Source organism: Chenopodium album, chromosome 5, assembly GCF_948465745.1.
Source record: "Chenopodium album chromosome 5, dcCheAlbu1.1, whole genome shotgun sequence".
NCBI classification, from domain to species: Eukaryota; Viridiplantae; Streptophyta; class Magnoliopsida; order Caryophyllales; family Amaranthaceae; genus Chenopodium; species Chenopodium album.
The window spans coordinates 36,043,258-36,064,573 of record NC_137838.1 but is presented as its reverse complement, the minus strand read 5'-3'; the positions used below and the strand labels follow the sequence as shown (position 1 = coordinate 36,064,573).

Here is a 21,316-nt window from a genome sequence, read left to right as displayed (position 1 = left end):
ATTTGGAGAAGAATTTTGTTGACTAGGAGGATGAGGATTACATTTAGCAAAGAAACTAGCGATATTCTGCATTTTATTTGGAGTACGTTTCAGCTTCATTCTGAAAATCATTTAAGCAAATAAGCAATTACAAAAAAAATCAGCAATTCATTTATACAATCATATATACACATTGCACAATTTCAGTTAATTTGAATACACATAATACATTCAAATATCAATCAAATCTGAATCAAATGACCACCTAATCAACAATTCTGCATTTCAACACCACAAATCCACACCACAAATCCACAATGAATGTAATACCCCATATTTTTATACGTATTTTATTTAATATATATAAATTTTATATGTATTTTATTTAATATATATATTTTATAAGGGTATTTAAATAACTCTAGCATTTTACCTATGATGTTTTAATTATTTATCCCATGTAAATTGGGAATATTTTACAAAAAAGGAAAAGTCGTTTAATTAATTAATTAATAGAAGTTGGGGTTTTATTTTAAGAAATTATGATTTTTAACAAGTTTTAGTAGGGAAGGGATTAGGAAAAACTAAAGGAGGAAAATTTAGGGTAAAAGGGGAGATAGAGAAGGGGTATAAATATCCCTCTTATGAGGCAATTCAACGTTGCCCAGAGTGGAGAAAACCCAAGGTAAACTTCTCTCCCTTTTCTCTTTATTTTTCTCTTTCTTTTTTTTCTTTCTTTCTCCTTCCCTTCCCCTCTTGCCGTGCACACCACCACCGGCAGCCACCACCACCACCGGTGGGCCGCCGGCCACCAGCACCAGCCGGCAGCCGGCAGCAGCGCGCGACCACCGGCAGTGGCGCCGACCCCCTGCTGTCGGCATCCCCCTTTTCGAAAAAAAAAGGTTTTCTTTTTTAAAAAAATCAAATCTTTATTACCTAAAACTAATCTATGCTATAGTCTAATTATAAATTATGAGTTTGGAGATTTAATTTTGATGTTTGGTTATTGTAATTGTGTGAATTAATTTTCAGATTTGGTTTTTAATTAAAAAGCCCCAATTTTTGAAACCCTAGGTTCTTGATTCATGATTTATTGAAAGATTATGATGTATAATAGGGTAGGCCTTTATTTTAAGTGTTTTAAAACCAAATTACAGCAAGTTTTAAGTATAATAAAGTGCTGGAATTTTATGTAGAACACTTGATATTAGGGTTCTTGAAGAAATTTTAATTACCCATTAATTGAGACTTAATTTATGGTGTTTTAAATATAATTTCAGCTTATTCTAACTAAATTATGAAGGGTTTTAAAATATTATATATTGCTGGAAATTTATTTATAGTGGATATTAATACTCTATTATGGATTTAATGTGTAGGAGACTTTGAAGTAAGCGATTTCTACTAGTCGTGGCAGTTTTAATAACGTACTCAAGGTACGTACGCGTACTTAGCATATTTTGGTGATGTAGAATCATGATAGGTTTGTTTGTAATTGATTACAAGTAGAATCATGCTAAGGTTTATGTATGGAATTGTGAATTTATGGTGTTTGTGATTGAATTGTGAAGCATGAATTATTTGTGATGGTTTTAGATTGGAAGATTATATTTTGGGCATGTTGCGTTTGAACCACAATTTTATTTATGGCATGTTAGAAGGCATGATTAATTAAACTACATGTTTGATTATTTTTGGAATATTAAAAAGGAATTTTATTATGGTTCAAATAATTTTTATTGATGCTTTAAGCATGAGGAAGGAGCTATATAAGTGTCTATGTACATAAGGAATAAATTGTATGTTGGTGCCTTTGTGCACTTAAGGTGTTTTTAACACCGAGGGATAGGATTTTGGCGCTTTATGCGTTTAAGGTGTCTTTGACACTGAGGTAGAATTAAAAAGGATTCAACAAAAAATAATATGTGGTCACTAATTATTCAAGAATTAAATTGGTATGTGTGTTGATTGAATAATTATTGTTGATTGACTTATTATGCTTTGAGAGTTATCACCAAGTCTAATAATATGTAAATAACGTAAAGTGAAAGAGATTACGCACCAAAACTCTTGGAACGTATATACCTTGAGTATGAACAATGGGGGAAGTTATGGGGTTTTATATTTAACCATAACTTCCAATGGAGTATAGGACACTGTATATTCCTTTTTTATTATTTATTATTATGCGCAGGAATCCCGCCACCTTTGTGTGGTTTTGTCGCTGGCACAGTTAGCTCCCGTGCCAGTTAACCTCAAATTTATTTGGGGGAGGTTAATAGGTGGAAACCCGTTCGATGCGTAATCAATGCAAAATGAATTAATTAGGGTCTAGTCATTTTGTTGTGTTGATTGGTGTGTTTGTGAACAGGTGCAATGAGGTAAGTGTGTGTTGATAGGTGAAAGCGTGTTAGTGTGGCTATCTTACGCTTATGTACTCAGCTTTGCTGATTTTGTGTGTTTGTGTTTTTGGCCATGTCTTTATCTTGGCCCTATGATGACCCATTTTTAATGGAGAGTAGTGGAAACAAATAGAGATAAACTTTTCAGGTATTGAAGCATTATCATGATGGGGCATGAGTGAAGAGTGAATCCTATTAGTTTTCATTAGATTACAATGTGTTATGCTTTATTTATTTATGATATGTGTGGACTAACATAAAGGTTTGATTTGGGAACGGTTTTTGAATAAGGGCCTTTAATGGTTCCAAGTTGTAGTTTGATTTTATTTGACTTGTTGGTTTGGTTTTGAACTTTATTTTCGTTTGGTTGACTTTGGGTTCGGTTTTTAATTTTGAGTCTTCCGCTGTGTATCTTTGATAATTGCCTTAGCCGTTTTCACGGTGGCGGTAATGTCTTAGTTATTCCTAAATCGTATTTTTAAAAGAGTAGAGTGGGTATTTAAAGAAAGGAATTTCTAGGGTGTTACAATGAACAACATTACAAGATTTACAACAAGCAACAAGGCCAACAACCTGTCATTTTGTCAATTTCAAATTTTCAAGACTATGAAATTATAATTTATAAATGACTGAAAATCTAAAATTATAATTAATTAAGTAATTAACACAAAAATGAACAACAAATCAACAATTTAGTTCAATTTAATCAATCAAATGACTAAAATTATACAAATTTATAATTAACAAAACAAATTAAAAGGTGTAAATACCTTGCTGCTTGCTGGCGCCTTGCTCAGTTGCCTTCTAATCCTTCAATCGGTGGTCCGTGCTAGACAGACGGCTGCTCGGTGGCGTTACGGGCAGGCTTGAAGAGTTGGAGGACAACAGTCCAGTCGGGCCTTAGGGATGAACGACGAACCATGAACGAATTATGAACTGTTGTTTGAACGACGAACGGATGAATGTGTGAAGACTGAAGGTAGGCTGCTCCGGCGTGGTTGGCTGCTCCGGCGAAGTAGCGGCAAATGCGAGAGAGGGATTTAGGGTTGTGAGGTTTCCATTCTTTCTTTCACGCGTTTTGGCCCTTTGTCGTTCAGCCGTTCTTTATTGTTTTTATTTTATTTTTTTATTTTTTTTAATTTTTTTTTGGCACTGCTGAGTCACGTGACCCATTGTGCACACGTGTAGGTCCGCCACTGGATCTACTAATTTCATTAATAACTTAGCCTGAGAATGTGTAACAACACAAATTTTTTAAAAAGGCATAGGTTGGATCTTTATACTTAGGTTGGATGAAAAAGGCATACCACAACTTTGATTTTTGCAATAGAATTACTTCTATCCTTTTCCACATCAACACTTTTCAAAATATTGTTCTCTTGCGTACCACAAGCCCTATTAGTCCCATTCCGCTTGCTTGTGTGAATTTCAAAGTAATCAACAAAACTTCGACTCGATCTGGATGGATTGATATATAGAACCATTGTACTGACCAAGACCAGGCATCTGCAAAATTACAGACAATAAAGCATTTACACCCTTTCGCTTAAACTTAGGTAGCTTTTTCTGATGCAGGGCAAAGATAATATCTCCAGTTATAGTATCATGCTGCAGAGAAATAAAGAAAAGGCGTAAGCTATAACATACTAACTCACATAGTTTGGCAAGATTCAAACCAAGATATATCAAGCACACAATAAGAAGATAATCTACAAAGAATATAGAATTCCAAAACTACTAAGAAAATTCTCGACATAAAGAATGAATCTGAAAATGTGTAAAATAATAAGCTAATAAGCTACCAAGCTCAATATTATTACTATATATCTGTAAACTCTTTTGAGGCACACATTTTGTTTTGCTTGAACGACAAGATACTGAAAACCAACATGTTGCATTTGAAGTCATGATAGTTGTAAGGAGGGGGTTCCCATCGTAAGGGGTCCTCTCCTTAAATGCTCATGACCCTTTAAAAGCCTAGGACTTTACACTTGTTAGGGTGTAGAAGGATTTGAATTCCTGACTGTTTGGGGGACCTTGAATTAGAATTGATTTTATCATTACGCTTTTTTGTAAGAAACAAGTAGGGAGTCGCCAATGAGTTTTAGGAAAACTCATAAACCTCGTTCATGCCTTTCTTCCATGTGGAGTTCATGGAATAATTAGCATGAATCATAAGTTTACCCATGCCCAAATTGGTCTATAACCCAGAAATGAGTTCGGGAGCGAGGGTACTAAAATAATGTTCCCTTTAGAGGGGAATCGTTATCCTAGCCCTAGTGCGGCCTACACTAGCTCTTCCTTTTATTACAATTTCATCACCAAACACTATATGCAACGCGATACCTAAAACTATGTTAGATGGTTTTATTTACACATACCGATTCACGTAGGAATTACATCGTAATGTCGTTATTCTTTATTTAATCAAATTCGTGAAAAGGACAAGAAAAGAAACAATATTCACCTTGGCTTAAGTGATCAACCAACAATTATTTAATTCAATTCTTATCTTTATTTAACGCAAGATACTATGTGGAATTGATTAATTAATTATTTTAAAGGTGATTAAACAACACTAATTAATTAATTAAGGTTCTTTTAGACAAGAAAATAAATGTAATTTAACTAAGTGCTCGAGAATTTACCACTTCTCTTTGCTAGATCTCCGTTTAGAATACTTATGGACTCCTTCTTGTTGGGGAACCTCCACAGTAGTAACAAAATATCAAAAGGGGTGAGTGTTTAGGACAAGAGGGGCTAGGTTGCACAAGTTCACAAGTATTTTGTCAGAGTTTTAGGTTATTTTCTGTGTGTTTAAACCTCGGTTTAAGCTCTTATTTATAGGGAATGATTAGATTTAGGGTTACGGGCATTCTGCCGCAGCAGATGTCGCGCACAACAGGATGAGTTGCGTGCGGCATCCCAGCGCAAGTGATTAGGTTGCGCTGCTATGGGCAGCGCAACTAATTGTCTTGCGCGCGGCTTTATCGTAAGATTCGATTTTATATTTTTCGTATAATTCTGAATCTTCCGCAGCGCAACTCTAGAGGTTGCGCTAGGTGTCGTGCGCAACTGAATTAGTTGCGCTCAGCAGCCCAGTGCGATTGTTTGAGATGCGTGCGGCTTTTTTTGCGGTAGCATTAAAATTTAACTTAGGCTCTCCTAAATCCGTCATTATTGGGTTTTAAGCACGGGCTTATGCCTAATTATGATCAGGTTTAGTTAATTGGACCCTTGTTTTGGCTTTTATCTTTTATTTGGGCTAGTCTTTTGTGTTTTGTGGCTTAACCAGTTTTCCTTAAGTATTCTTCACTTTGATCCAACATGAAAATGGTTTTATTTATCATCACTGCACTTCCTGTCGAGACAGGAGGCCAAAAGTAGATGTCTACAGTTAGCCCCCTCTTTGATCGATTCTAGAATAGACGATGATCAAAGTAGTCAAGGAAATAAATTCGAGACTCATTCTGCGAAGTTCTCTAAGGATAGAGAATCTTTTGGTAATGTTTAAGGATGTCGAAACAATCCTTGTTTCACTTAGTGTTTGAAATAAGTAGCTATTAAGGCTAGAGAAAAACTTTCCTAGTCTTAACGCGCTAAAGAATCTAGATTGATCCTTTGCAGTTGTAGAACGCTTTACAAGTAAAGGTGTTTTGGGTGATGTCAAGTCATGAGAAGAGATCGGTTTTAAAAGGATAAAAGGGAAAGATTTCCTCTCAATCGTGTCATCGTTGGTCTAAAGTCCCTCGATATGTCATTGAAACTTTAGCCTGACTTTAACAAAGTAAAAAAGGTGAAAAGGGGTTTTCTGTATTCGAGCCGAAATGGTCTGGTATTTGCGCCGGGTCCGGTATTCGAGCCGGATGTCCACAAGATAGAAATACATGTCTCAGGACTGGAGGCATATATCAAAATCTAGTGAGAGGGAAGAAAGTCAACAACTCTCTCAGCAGTTTTGTCCACAAGATGAGTACACGTGTCTCAGGACTGGGGGCACATGACTACATAGGCGCGACATCGTCTCGTCGCTTCTTTATATAAGGGGTGGTCAGACACCCTAACTGTCCGGTAAGTTATTAAACGCACTAACTACCGTATTTGCTCCCATTCAAGAAGTGCCTGTTTCTGATGGTTCAGCGCGCCTGCCGACTCGTGAGCTAACACCTACAGTAATTCTCTACCTTTTAGTTCCGAGAGGTAGATCTCGCAAGGCTTGGGCTGAAGTGAAATTTTACGCAACACCTACGCCGTACAATTTTGCGCCGTACGATACGCCATTTGCATTTTTACGCTGCATGAAAACGCCTTCCTTTTTGCTTTGGATGTGGAAAAAGAAGAAAACACGGACCTTTGTAACGTCAGTACAGTAAAATGACAAACCTGTCCATGGGTGCTTTGATGTAAAGCACCACCATGGAACGTCTTAAGGCACTCTTACAAAAACGTTCAAAACGTCTGCTTGGGGAAGGCACAAAGCACGGTGTGCATGCAAGAATGATGCAAAAAACTAACAATGAAGAAAACAAACTACAATATGCAAAGCAATTTACAAAGATTTTGATAATTTGTGCGCCATTACGTCTAATAATGAGTAAAAACCGTTAAAAAATGATCAAATAGATCAAAATCAAGATTCCAGTCATTTAAGTGATCAGTATCTGCGCGCAACTCAATGGGTCGCGCTGGCCAGGCGCGCGCATCGTTTGGAGTTGCACTAGTATGTCACGCGCAACAGATTCAGTTGCGCGCGACATTTATGTTAGTAAAATGAAATCGTTGAGCGCGATTTTCACTTCGCTCTTTCTTTCTCATTCCTTCGCCATTTTCGCCCCTTTCTCTCTCTAGGAAGCTCGGATTTTCTTGTTATTCGAAGCTAAAGGAAGTTGATCTCGTCCCTTATTCATATTTGCCATAATCTAATGTAAGTTTTTTGAATTTGGGGGTTTTCAATTAGGTCCATTATTCTTGAAATTGTTTGTTCCATGTTGTTATACTATGTTTGAGGAGTGTTTTGCAACAAATTTCATGAAAAATGGTTAAGTATTGAACCTTGTATGAGCATTTCTTCGTCTGAGTGCGTTTTTTGCAATTCTACTCGAATTTGGTTTGATTTTCTGTTATTTTGCTTACTCATTTTGGTTATACTTGTTAATTATGCAGCAATTGTAGTATTGGAACTAGTTTTAATTCCATAATTAATATTTTGAATTTTTTGAATCCGAAAAAATTGGCGCGAAGTGTATACTTAGCCTATATTTGCCATATTCGAACTTTAAGATTGTCTGTTAGACGATAATTGTGTTTATATTACTGTTATTCGTCTAGAAGTAGCTGATTCTTTGAGATTTTGGAATAAAATCCCTTGAATACTAAGTTGAAACTGGTATAGGATGACTTTTGTGGGTGTTAGAAGCCCCCATTTACTGAGTTTAACTGCAGGTATCGTAGCCCCCAAGTATGGGTGGCATTCGATTTTCGTGTTTGCCCTATCGGCAACTGTTATGCTGCCAAAATGGGTCTAGAATACGTATATTAGTTTAGTTTAGGAAATAACGTAAACTAATTAAAGAAACTTTATCCATCATAGCATGGACACGCCTCCATTTGTCGATGCTGAGGAGATTCTAGGTGGTCCTGACGAGGCGGTTCGCCCTAAGAAGAGGGTGACCCGTCCTCGAGAGGAGGTTCGAGAGCGACGCGTCGCAGCCAATTGACGTCACCAGGAGGATGTGTTTTGGGAGGCTCCTCCCAACTGGGACCCTAGGGTCCTTAAGTGGGACCCAGACCATCATGTCTCGATCAGAGGGTGGCGCGACATTTTGAGTTCTTCGTGCCTTTGTCTCTTTCTTTTTTCCTTTGTTCTTTCTCCTTTTTAAACCATAACCATTTTTTTATTTTTATTCTTTTATTTTCCTTAGAGTGAGCCTATCATGAGTTTATACGGCTCGAGTGACCTGCGAGTCCGTTTTAAGAGTTTGCCCGATGTGGCAAAGGAGATTGTGGCACTTTCCGGGATTGACTCCCAGTTGGCGGCTTTTCGGGATTTATCGAGTTAGCCTACATCGTCAGCTTTCCTTCATTGATTGCTGGAGTTTTGGTGGGATTCCACAAACACTTTCCACTATCCATGGGGAGAGATGACGGTTACCCCTTTTGATTTCTCTATGATTACAGGTTTTCCTTTTCGAGGCGAGCCCATAGTCATAGAGTTCGTTAAGGAATTAGACGAGAGACCGCGCGACCTTGTGGGGGACCGTCTTGCGTCGACCCTTCACGTGTCTCGCAGTCTTGTCCGTACTCGGTTCTTGCCAACGAGTTGTCGGCTGACGAGCTTGATCGGTAGTGTACACCTGAGCAGCTGGCTCGGATATACATTGCTCACGTTCTTTCCATCACTATCTTGAGTGATCGAGGAGAGCGTTTTGCCATTGGGTTACTTATTTGCCTCAGTGATTTGGGGCAAGTAGGTGACTTGAGTTGGGCAGAGGTGTCGTATGCCCGTATGCTTACAGCTATAGGCAAGGCGACCTAGGTGATGGATTCCGCGGCATCTACTGAGGTTCCTCGGATCTCCCTTACGTGGCATGGTCGTATCCTTGAGGTACGTGTTTTAAGCTTCTTTCGGTTATTACTTTTGCTTTTCTCCTTTAGGCTTATCTTTTCTCGGTTTCAGGCTTGGGGATATTTGTACCTGCCTTTCTTAGCCCCCAGGATGCTTGGGGCTGCTCGTTTTCCTATCGACCATTGATTGGTCACGATTAAGAAGAGACGAGCCACTTCTGCCGGCGACTTTCGCCAGAGGATCCTTTCGGTGACTCGTGCGTCGGTGAGTATTCCAACTACATGTGTATTTTTTGATTTTATTTAATTTTTGACGATTTTTCATGTGGTTGTGTTTTATAGATCGATCTCCATCCTTGGAGTTTGATCGTCGAAGTCCCTGAGGTTATCCGGTCTGGCATGGTTTGTTGCCGTTTTCGGGCCCTCTATCCGGGACTCTCAGTGCTCCAGAGGACAGACGCTTGGTTTTTAGGCGAGCGTGTTCTCTTGCAGCTTTCGTCAGAGGAGCCTTTGGTTCCTGCGGATCCTCCGATCTGGATGTTACGTCCGGACTTGCTGTCTACGGAGGATCGAGCTTAGGCGATCCTTGGTTATCCAGTGGAGCAGCTGGTGCTGCCAGAGGTTTCTTATCTGGCTTAAATTGCATCCAGGCTGACTCCTTTTCTAGCTTTTGTTCCGGTTAGTACTCTAACTCTCTCTTTTCCTTGTTTCTATTTATTTTTTGAAACTTCGACGCTTTTATCATTTTCTGTCATATATTTTTTTTTAGCGGGTCGAGCTAGGTGGTTGGGTGCATCCTTTAGCGGAGATCATGTATACCGATGTTGTCGGATCGGTAATTCATGAGACCCTTCCAGCAGCGGAGGATGATGAGGGGATATCGTTTGTACCTGAGACGGTTGAGTCGGTACGTCTTTTGTGTATATGTACTTAAACATTTCTATTTATTTTTTTGTTTCATATACATTTGTTTTCTAACTATCCTTGTTTTCTTGGAACAGATTCCACTGGAAACGGTGAACGACATGGTGAGGACTATACGTGCTTTCCGAGCTTCTTATCGGAGAGCCCTCATGACTTTATCATGCCGTGATCATCGGATGATCGCGGTAAGTTTTATTTCTCTTCTTTTCAATGAAATTATTACATTTCGTGTATTAATCTTCGTTTTGGATTTTGCAGGATGTGCAGCAACCGTCTAGTAGTTGCCGAGCACCCTGATTCCTTTTGTACACATAATATTATTTTTTTAGGAAACAAATGTATATATATTTTTTTGCATTGTTGTACATATGATACATTTGTATATATGTTATCATTATTATTTTTTTTTGTTTCCATGTGTACATTATTCTTTTTATTATTATTTTTATAAAAAAAGCAAAAAAAATTCGAGGGAGGGAAAGGGTTCCCGACTTACCCCCCTCGAAAAAATAACCAAAACTAGAATAGGGAAGGTGAATAGAAAGCAAAAAAGAAAAGAGACAGAAGAAAAGAAGAAAATAATAAAGAAGAAAATAAGGAAGTAGGAAAATAATAAAAAAATAAAATAAAAAGAAAATAAGAAAGTAGGAAAATAATAAAAAAAAGAAAATAAAAAGAAAATAAGAAAGTAGGAAAGAAAAGGGACACAAAGGGTTAAAAGGCAAGCGTATGATTTGTTTTAAGATTTTGTGAAGATTCCGTCATTATGTAAGCCAAAATACGCAAATAAATCTAATTATTTGCTCGCGGATGTCGCGCGCAACTCATGAGTTGCGAGCGCTACCTGTTTGTGAACTTTTCTTTCAGCCAAATTTGCGAAAATTTGCCCTTCTTGGGTCTATTTAAACGTAGTTTCGTGTAGGCTTTTGCTCATCTCACATTCATTCGCTTAGTAATATAAGAAACTAAAAAGAATTAATCTCTCTAAATTCTTATTCTCTCTTTTTTTTTTGAACAATGGTGAAGAACTTTGAACAACGTTTGATGCAATGGGTCACTTCCCTTTCAACCGAGGATAAACTAGCTTTCAAAATTTACCACCTAGACCCTCTATTGAATTATATGCAACTAGTGGTTAACTTTGATTTTCTTCATGCCGCAGTCAACCATTGGGACTCTAACCACCATCTTTTCTTGTTTAAAGGGGACGAAATTGTCCCCCTACCCGGTGAGTTTGAGGCCTTGCTAGGTTTCCCTACAAATACTCTCCCTGTGACCTATTCGCCTACCTTGTTGGATCCCAAACCTATATTCCAAAGATTTTTTGGCTTGTCTGACAATGATATGACCAATATTGGAACTTGATTCAATTTATTAAACATTTCGTCGCCCCTCGTGACAACATGACTAAACAACGCTTTAAAATTTGTGCTTTATGTTATTGTCTTGTTGTCAATTGTTTACTTAGGGCAGGCAAAGAATACGGAGATTATTCCATGGTGTCCATAGTAGAGCAAATAGAGGGATGTCATTCACCCGCTCCTTTGGCTTTGGCGGAAACCGTTCTATGCTTGAATCGCCTTAGAGGAGACCCTTACGAAAACGGTTTCACGGGAAGTCCACTCCTATTACACGTACTTTTTTTTTCCATCGTTTACTAGCGCAAGTTACAAAGCTTGGATGAATGCGGTGGATAAGGCAAATTAAACAAGGCTCGATCTTAATATCAAGTCATCACGGCTCGCAATCAACCTAAGCCCTTGATGCATTCGGCCACCACTACTCCTCCTATTGGGGTTTGGTAAGTCCAACTTACCGCGAGAACGACCCCGACCCAAAGAACCACTCGCAATTAATAAAATCATAAAGCATAATCATAAAGCATAACAAATAAACATAAAAGGATAGAATCGTCATTTACCTTTGACGCGTGCTTCGCCCTCAAAATCGGGCTCTTACTTCAAAGCTTTAGCCCCGCTCACACGAGAGCCTCCAACGGTATCCACCTACAAAGGACGAACACCGACTTTTTAGGTCCGCTACCTTGGAGTTAGCAAGGTCCAACCAAAACCCGAGTGATTAAATGAGTTCAAAGGTTTTCACAATGGTGATGCCTTTTGCAACTTTCACTCAAGTGATTTTCCCAATACCCCAACTTGGGTATTTATAGGGAAAACAAAAGAGTGAAAAAGCTCTCCCATCAATGTGGGAGAATTTTATTTTTCCATTTTATTTTAAAGCTAAAATAAAATAAATAATCAAACTAGTAATAAATCAACAAGTGGCAAGCACATGAGAGAGGTTAGGTAAGGACCATTTGGAGGAGGGGGGGGGGACCAAACATGCTCCCCACTCCCTCTCTAAAAACCGGCCACCTCATGCCTCAAGCTTCCCCTCACAATGCTCCACATGGCACCACACTTGGGCACCAAGGCAACCAAAGGTGGGCTGCCATGTGCAGCTGCCAGCAGGCCCAGCACAAGCGTGCGGGCTGCTTGGCGCTGCTGGCCAGCACGCCCAGCACAGCTTGTGCGGGCTGCTTGCGCACTCGGCCAGCAAGCCGCGCATCAATGACGCGGGCTGCTAGCTGAGTGCCTTGCACCTTTCCCGCGTTGGCCCAGCACAGCTAGCATGCTGTGCTAGCATTGGTGCGCTAGCACGCACCAGCCAGCCTAGGCTCGACTTGGTGCGCATGCTAGCCACCATGCTATACCTAATGCCCCTAGCACTCGGTTTGCTCTGAGCATTCTAATGCTAGGGGTATTTTGGTCTTGTTGATTTATTATTTTCGTGTCTCGTCTTTTATTATTTTGAATCGACTTCCGATGCTCGATTTCGACATTCTAAGCTCGAATTTCTGACGTCTAAATATGTAATACTCGGGCGACAAATTAATTTCTTCCGAATTAATTCGTCGAGTTGGTTTGTATATTTGCTAGGGTGTGACCCGAAGGGTTCAGTTAAGATTAAGCTGTAATATTAATTATACATTAATATTACTGATCGGAAGCGGTCTCCACCCAGGAATTCCGATCACTTGACCTTACTGAATATATTATCTTTCTATTAATTCTGAACCCGTTATCAGAGTAATACACTTGTTCGAAGGACACCATTCCTTTCAATCTCCCACTTGTCCTTCCGGACAAGTGAGCATTTAGTGTATAGCCCCTTTCCTATGTCTCTTCATGAACTATAAGGTAAGATTATTTCTTCATCCTTATTACGTCCAAAAGTGTTTCTCGATTCCGATTCCGACTGTCAATAAACATATGATTTCTAAAATCCATCCGAACACGGCCATGCATACAACAAAGACATCTTCCCTATTTTAGTAGGGGGACATTCCCACTCTTGTAATGTAGCTCCTCTTACTGAGAGGACCTAGCCGCCCGAGTGTTGCCGTTATAATCCCCTATTACGGCAGACGTTTAACAACATCAAAGCGGACTAGTGCTCAAACAAGAGAACTCACAGTACTCATGGTCAAGGAAATAGGTTCCGATAGCCATAATGAGAAGTATACTTATGAAGATTTTTAATCTCTTAAAGTATTCTCATAGGTCGATTTAGTATGGTTCTAAACCAATACCTATGAAAATGATTTATGACAATCATGTCCTCGTAGCACAAGAAAAAGTGCTATAAATCTGACTACACACTAATCTCAATTGGTCATTAATCGTCCATTATTTAAATGACCTCAATTAGGGATTATTTTCGATTATAATATTCAATGTTCATTTAATAGGTGTTTCCAAGAATCGAATGGACTCATTGTTTAATTCTAAACCACAATTAAATAGCAAACGGAGTGAAAAAATTGCATTAAATTTTAAATTACTCCAAAACCTAAATGGTTCATCTTGTGATAAATAATTTTTCCGAATGTTTTAAGAGTATCACTCTTTATAAAACATCTATAGAAATCACACCCATATCTAATATGCTTGATTTCTTTCATGAAATTGTGAATGTTGTCGTTCACTTATTCCATAGGTTTTGATATAACTACTTTGCTAATCATAGCATCTTCATTACTGATCACTTTCATAATAAGATGATAAAATATTAGAGTGTCATGGATTATATGTGATTTAGGATTTATTGTCCAAGTGATGTCTCCCACTCATTTTCATGATTGAGACCTTCAACTTGACAACCTACAATCATTAACGTTCATCAACGAACTTTCCATAGAACATCTTCTTTATTATCGCCATTAAGGCAACAATATTCTCAGCATATATTTTAGTAGACTTCCTAATGATGCTTTGCTTGGGTTTCATTCCAAACGGCTCACAATGATTTGGGATACCCTAATCACTTGTGATCATGGAAATTTTCCTTAAATTCCTGCACATTACACATGGATCCACGTCCATGTTACCATTCTCAAGCCACGACTTATTGTTAGCTCGTGCTTATAAACGGCTTCCTTGTTAAGGATCTAATCCTTGTTAAGGCTTGTGCTTGCAACATCAATTCTCAAATTGTATTTGTTTTCACAAGTCAAGAAATTATCTTGTTACTTATCCAAGTACTTTGGATGTTCTTGGCCATAACTTAACGATACATCACATAGATTCAGGTTGATTAGTACTACATACATACTTCAGATGCTCTAAGCAAGTAAGTCGTGCGACGATTCCATATCACAACATACATGATGGATTAAATTGCAGAGTAATTCTCAATCATATTCCATCAATTTGTCATTTTAGCTCATTCAGTTTCACTGAGTCTTTGCTTAATTGTTTTCTATGTGATATGGTTGAAAGTCTTTATTAGAGTCTTTCATGTTTGACTTAGTATTTAGCCTAGTTTGTACTTAGTTCAAACATTTTTATACATATGGGTCGAAAGTCTTTCAAAGTCCTTCAATTCATGTTTAACACGGTAAACTCTTTTACACGTTCAAACATTTTATCAAGTCTATGCAATAGAACTTAATACCCAATACGTACTATGTATCGTCTTTTGTTTGGTCCATTGTCGAAAATACTTTCAAATCTAAGCATTTAGCATTTGATAGTTATTTCACAATAGAGTTTGTAAACTTCTTATTGGACCTTTATATAATTTACTTTTGCTCCCACTAAACTTCTTATTCATAAGAATTTCTATGTTCCTCCATGAGTCAATCCTCTTATTAACTTCATGAGAAAACATGTTCCAATTCCTATATGCAATGCTTCCTTAAATCCCATAACGGATTCCTTGAGCTTGCTTTTATTTAGATTTTCAAAACCCTTAGACTAATCCATAGTCACTTCCAAAGTCCTATTTTGGGAAGGCGGTTTTGGTATCTATTTTGCCATATTTCATATGAGCAGTTTTACTAAAACAATCACGAAAAGACTTTAGCATTCCCATTGGTGAATAGGTTTTTATTCAAATCAAATCCTTGAATTTAATTGTATCCTTTTCAACCAATCTAGCTATGTATGCATATACATTTCCACATTTGTTAGTTTTCTACTTGAAAACTTATTTGCAATCGATGGGTCTTTCACCCTTTATGCAAATTAATCAAGTTTCAAACATGATTTTCAAACATGGAGTCTATCTCTGATTTTTATGGCCTCTAACCATTATTTGGAATTTGGATTTGTCGCAGCTATCTTACAAGACATTATTCCTTTACTATCTAATAGTAAATAGTATGCTTGTAAGTCTTAGGTTTATTTCTAACTTAATAGAAATTTATAGGATTCAATCCAAGCCTTTGGTGAATTCTATACCTATATGGGGCAATTGCATCAACCACCGAGTTTCAAAGCGCTTCCAAAGCCGTTTGACATTCTTGATCTTACTCCAACTTTTCAAAAGTTTTGTGAGAATTGAATTCTCTTTTAAGGCACTTGTAAAGTCCTTTTGAGTATTCTTGATTAAGTATTCTCACAAAGCCCTTTTAAGGTCTTCCGAGATTCTCAGTTCTAGTTTGTTGCTGAAGCTCGATGGTCATCGAGTTCATTTTCCTCCCACTTGTCGTTTTGGAAACGTGTTACTTTCCAGAAAGACACCACTTAGAGCAACAAACACTATGTTCTCAATTAGGTTGTGGAGGTAATGCCCATGGTCTCACTTGAATGCTTACAAAGAGACATGTATATTGTCTTTGGGTAAAAGTTTGTTGTAATGAAACAAACAGTTAGCTCCCACTTGAGCTATCTTAGCCTTTAATGAGCTATTAATATTCTACTCAACCACCTAGCTCTTGCTAAGCTGGTGAGCTCCCACTGAGTCACTTAGCTCCCACTGAGCCAATGAACTCCCACTGTGGATAAGAGTTTTAGACATATACTTGAAAAGACATTTAGAAGATAATTCTATCCATAACTGAGCTTCGACATTTTGTTTAGTGTAACATTAGTCCTTCGTGCAAATCTTAAGAACTTTATAGGAAGGGATGTGATCCATCATTGTTCGAGTCATTTTTAAATGGCATCGAGGTCTCCGTGAAGAAACACTATGTTCTTTGTGGAGTTATTTATGAAAATTTAAATTTCATAACTTTGTGATGGTCACGCTTGGCTCAAGCAAACATCGCTCGATCTAATCTAGACGTTTTGATATCTTGCCAAGTCGATTTTGTACTTCACTAAACTCTTGAACTATTCAAGGTCAAGTTTGTTCACATTTATGAATATAGCCATATTCTTTCAAATTCTTTGTGAGACGTTGAAGTAAATGAATCCTCTTTAGCTTTCGGAGTCAATTGTCTATACCAAGAACAATAGCTCATTACTTTGTCGGTTTCAACAAGTAAGACTTGCTTGTCTTAGAACGATTCCGAATCGATCAACTATCAAGAGCCTATCTAATAGAGCCTTGAGTACGTTCTTGTCGATGTGACATTGCTAAAGATGTTCGAAACGCAAATCATGCCCATAACTTTGATCTTTTGCTAGTGTATCATGTTAAGATAATGTTTGTTTACAATCAAGTATTCTTGACTCATGGTTTAGACAACCATGCCATTCAAATAATTTGCAACTATTGCTCATTGCTTTGAATGTGAGTCTTTCCGTGTGTAAACGGATCAATTGCAGATTATGGAACACAATAGCCATTTATTTGTTCCAGCCTTAGATTAAAGGTCTTTAAACAAAGCATACGACCTTAGATATAGAACCACTTGCTTCATTCTAAGCTTGTAAGTCGATTAACTTAGCTTATCTTCAATAGTTTGAGGTCATTTTCAAAGTGGAACACTCAAGTAGTATCCGATACTTGTGAAGATAACAAATTGCTAAGTTAATTACAATAATATGAACTCATGGGTTGAAATGGAATCTTATTCCTTTTCTTCGTTCCTCGTTTCCTATATTTCTTATCATACTTTATCTCATAATCTTTCAGAACCATTTCTGTAAAAGTCTTTGACTTTTATACTTTGTTAGGCATAATTAATCATCTAATGCGCCGTAAAACAAAGTTCCATCTTTTCCTTAAATTCACGCTTGAATTACTACATCAATGAGTCCTACTCATCTATGTATAAAGAGAAAAGATATGTTGGTTGTCAATATTGACAATTTGAGTTTGCAACTCAATACTTCATGTTCTATCAAAACTACCTAGTATTTTGAATACATGATGTCCAACCGTCCTTTCAGATTTTGTTATAAAAGTCATTTATGAGAATTGTATTTTAGAAATGCTTTAATTTTCTTTGAGAACCATTCTCAAAGATATCCTTTACAATTCATGGAAAGCAATACAGTTTTATTTGGAATTCTACAAATATAAGTGCAAAGTATAACCATTTATCAAGTAAATAACATAATAAGTTTGAAAATTAAAAGGTATTAATGCAAATCTTCAATCTTATTAAACGTCTTATCCACGCATTAAAATTGTCCCCATTTGGCGAGAATAAGACGATTCCAAGATTCGAAGAAACAAAGAGTGGTTAAGCATGCTTTGGATTGTCTTAACACTCAATCTCCTAAGGTAAGCAACGCTTTGCTAATGGCTCCAAGCCATTCTTGGTTGAATAAATCGTTGCATCTAATGCTCTCTCAACAATTTATTCACTTTGCCACGACATGTTAGGACTCCATCACTCATATCGTTGAGTACAACCAAAACCAACTCGCATACCCGATATGCCTTACTTCCTAGGAGAGGTAGTGATGCCTCGCTTTGGTGTAGCCCACCACTACCTTCGTTTGGCTGGTAAGTCTTGTTTTGGAAAGGTAAGTTTTTACTCAATATTTAGGGACCTAGGGTTTCTATGTTTGTTGATTTAAGTGAACTTAATTAATCATCACAACATTTGAAATCCTAAACATGCATCTAACATATAATTCATATACATAAACATATATATCTATTGAAAAACATAAATATAGATGCACTTGGCAACTAGCATGACCCCTTTAGATCTTCAAATCTTCAAAAGGTCTTCATTGCAACTTTCATGGCTACGTCTTCCAAGAACCTCCATCTCCAAGACTTGACCATAATTAAATGCAACTACTAGTACCTACTATTAGGAATAATCTAAATATTAAGGTACAAAAATACTCAACGGTACGCAGACCGTATTTAGATTTACAAAAATACATCACGGATCGCAGTCCGTATTTTCTATCCTAATCGGGCCTCACTAGTTGCCATTTCATAAAACCTGTGAGAGAATATACATTCCATTAGTCCATTCACTATTTGTGAATGGCCCATGCATTTTACAATGATAAACAAGTAACAATGCAAACACGCGAGAACTAGTAATTAATCTAGGTGGTTAATCCAATTAACACGCCTTATTAAAACTAGTCAAAGTTGTTTTAACCAGTTATGTAAATAAGCGCAATTAACATTTGAAGCTCCCACTAAATTCCGCATCCAACTTAATTAATCCAATTAATTAAGCCAGTAAAACCTAAAATTTGTCAAAAATTTTTTTTGCCAATGCCGCTCAAAACCCGAGGCCTAACCTCAAAATTTTTTAAACAAAGTTAATTAAAATAAACAAAACGGCCAAAAAGCAAAATTAAAACCGAGAGAAAAGTGCATCGACTACCTAAGGCTAGCACCCTTGAGCACTCACACGCACGCAAGTGCTGGGCGCTTGCCTAGCAGCCTCGGCCTTGCGTGCTGTGATGCTGCTGGGCGCTGCTTGGCAGCGCGCACTCGATGCGCGTCTAGCTGTAGCTGCCTAGCACTGCTGCTACGCCTTGCATCGTCTCGCGCGCCCTTCATGCACCAAGTAAGCACACGGCTCCTCACACATACCTAGCACCACACGCACCAAGCGTAGCAGCCTCGTCCCTCGGCAGCCACATGCGGGCTGTGCGAGCAGGCCAGCTAGCCGAGGGATGCACATGGCTATTATGCCTTGGTTTGCGTGCTTGTGCCTCGGGATTAATTCCCGATTTTGTGTGACATCTCTAATCAATTCTAAATTAATTTTATAATTAATTCATTGAGCAAAAATGAAAATTTAAACAAGTCTAACTTAAAATAAAATTTTCAAAGTGCATCCAACCAAAATAATTCCCAAGAACCATTCTTTAATTAAATTGGTTTAACTTGGTGCAACAAAAATAATAAGAGGGCAATTACTCACTATTAATTTAATTAGTTTAAATTAATCTTGAGTTTTTGACAAAATAAAAGGGAGTTGGAAAAAATGAACATAAGTTCAGTAAAGATTCCAACTTTAATACTTGTGAATCCTTGAAAAATTATATCTTCTAATATGAAGATAAAAAAATTTCTATCACAAAGTTCCAAACTTTATGATTCCAATCAACTAAAAAATGATTAAATCAATAAAGTTTAACAAAAATTCATGGAATTTAGTAATATAAAGTTTCAATCACTTAACATAATTAAAGATTGAATCTTTAATACTTGGAAGCCTCAAAGAACAACAATTTCACACTTAATGCAATTAGTTTGCAATTATGTGAAAAATAAAACCAATCATTCAAAAATTACTACAAAGTATCCATGCTTAAAGAGGTTTAAAATTGCATATAAAATATGTATTGAACCAATTACATATCCACCATAAATATGCAATTAATTTTTAAGGTTAGAAAGACTTAAAATTTTTCGTAAAAACAAAAAAATCCTAGAAAATAGCATTTCTGGTCGTTTTTTTGGCTAAAAACCGCACCCTAGAAGTTTGTAACCATTTCCAGAACACATTTTCCACCCAAAATTCACTATTTTTGGGTCCAAATCTGGGTTTGGGGCTGAAGGTAGCTTAAATACGAGGTTAAAATAGATAATACGAGCTACTAATCTAATTAGCAACTTAAACAAGAAAAATTAAGCCATCAAAAACACCTTGAAAAAAATATTATGATTTTAAAAATAAACGAGCGTGGCTTCGATAGCGCTGTTGGGGTTTGGTAAGTCCAACTTACCGCGAAAACGACCCCGAGCCAAAGAACCACTCGCAATTAATAAAACCATAAAGCATAATCATAAAGCATAACTGTAGGGAATATTTCAAGCATTACCCCTAGCTTGAACCCCACTGTGATCATACACTTAAGTATGGTGGCGTCCAAAGGGAAAGAAGACAGAGCAAAAGAGTCGCCAACAAGTTTTAGGAACTTGGTAACCGTTCACAGGGTGAAGATTACAACCCTTAACGATCCAGGAGATCGTCAACTCCAATAAGTCTGGAACCATGACTGGTAGTTCGGGGATGAAGGTACAAATCCAACCTAAAAGAGATTGACCTTGCCCTAATAATAGGCCTCTACTTTATTCTAATCGTATTCATGTGCGCTTTCTGACTAACATGCAATTATTAGGTTTACCCTAAACTTGTTTATCTATGTTGGTTGAATATTAATGCACAAATAAATCTATTATTGGCAATCATTTGAATTAAAATCAAATTAACCCTAAACAAGATTATTAATTATCTTATTAAGCGTGATTACAAGTACCAATTCCCTTTAAACGTGCATAAAAGGTGTGATCAAGCAATAACAACAAATATCAAGCAACATAGTCATAATAACAATAATTATAATAATCATAATAATAATAATTATAATAATCATAATAATAATAATTATAATAATAATAATTATAATAATAATAATTATAATAATAATAATTATAAATAAGAATAAAATAATCATGTTAAAGCATAAGTATAGCAAGATCCTATGCATGATACTAACAAGATTAATAACAAACCCTAGCATGTCGCTAAACAATAAAAATCAAAGCTATAGCCCTAACATGATACAAACATGAATATTAGGAAGAATATAAAAGGCATCATACTTTTAATCATACTTGATATTAAAGTTACCCTAAACATGATACTAAGAAGATCAAAACGCCCTAACATGACACTAGGAATCATAATAACAATCTAAACATGATTTCTACATCATAATATCAATAAATCAATTAAAGAACTTACTTGGATGCCTCGTATCTCTTTCTAATAACAAAATACA

The 21,316-nt window shown here is 37.0% G+C and overlaps 1 protein-coding gene across 1 annotated transcript in view; it reads right to left on the bottom strand.

Moving 5' to 3' along the window:
- Positions 1-3,818: 3,818 nt before the first annotated feature.
- LOC145632830 (uncharacterized) overlaps positions 3,819-21,316 on the bottom strand; it is a 55,570-nt gene continuing 38,072 nt past the window's right edge. Inside the window, exon 2 of the mRNA XM_081685162.1 lies at positions 3,819-3,989. Within this exon, the coding sequence (XP_081541288.1) occupies positions 3,819-3,989 (171 nt within the window). The remainder of the gene's footprint in view (positions 3,990-21,316) is intronic.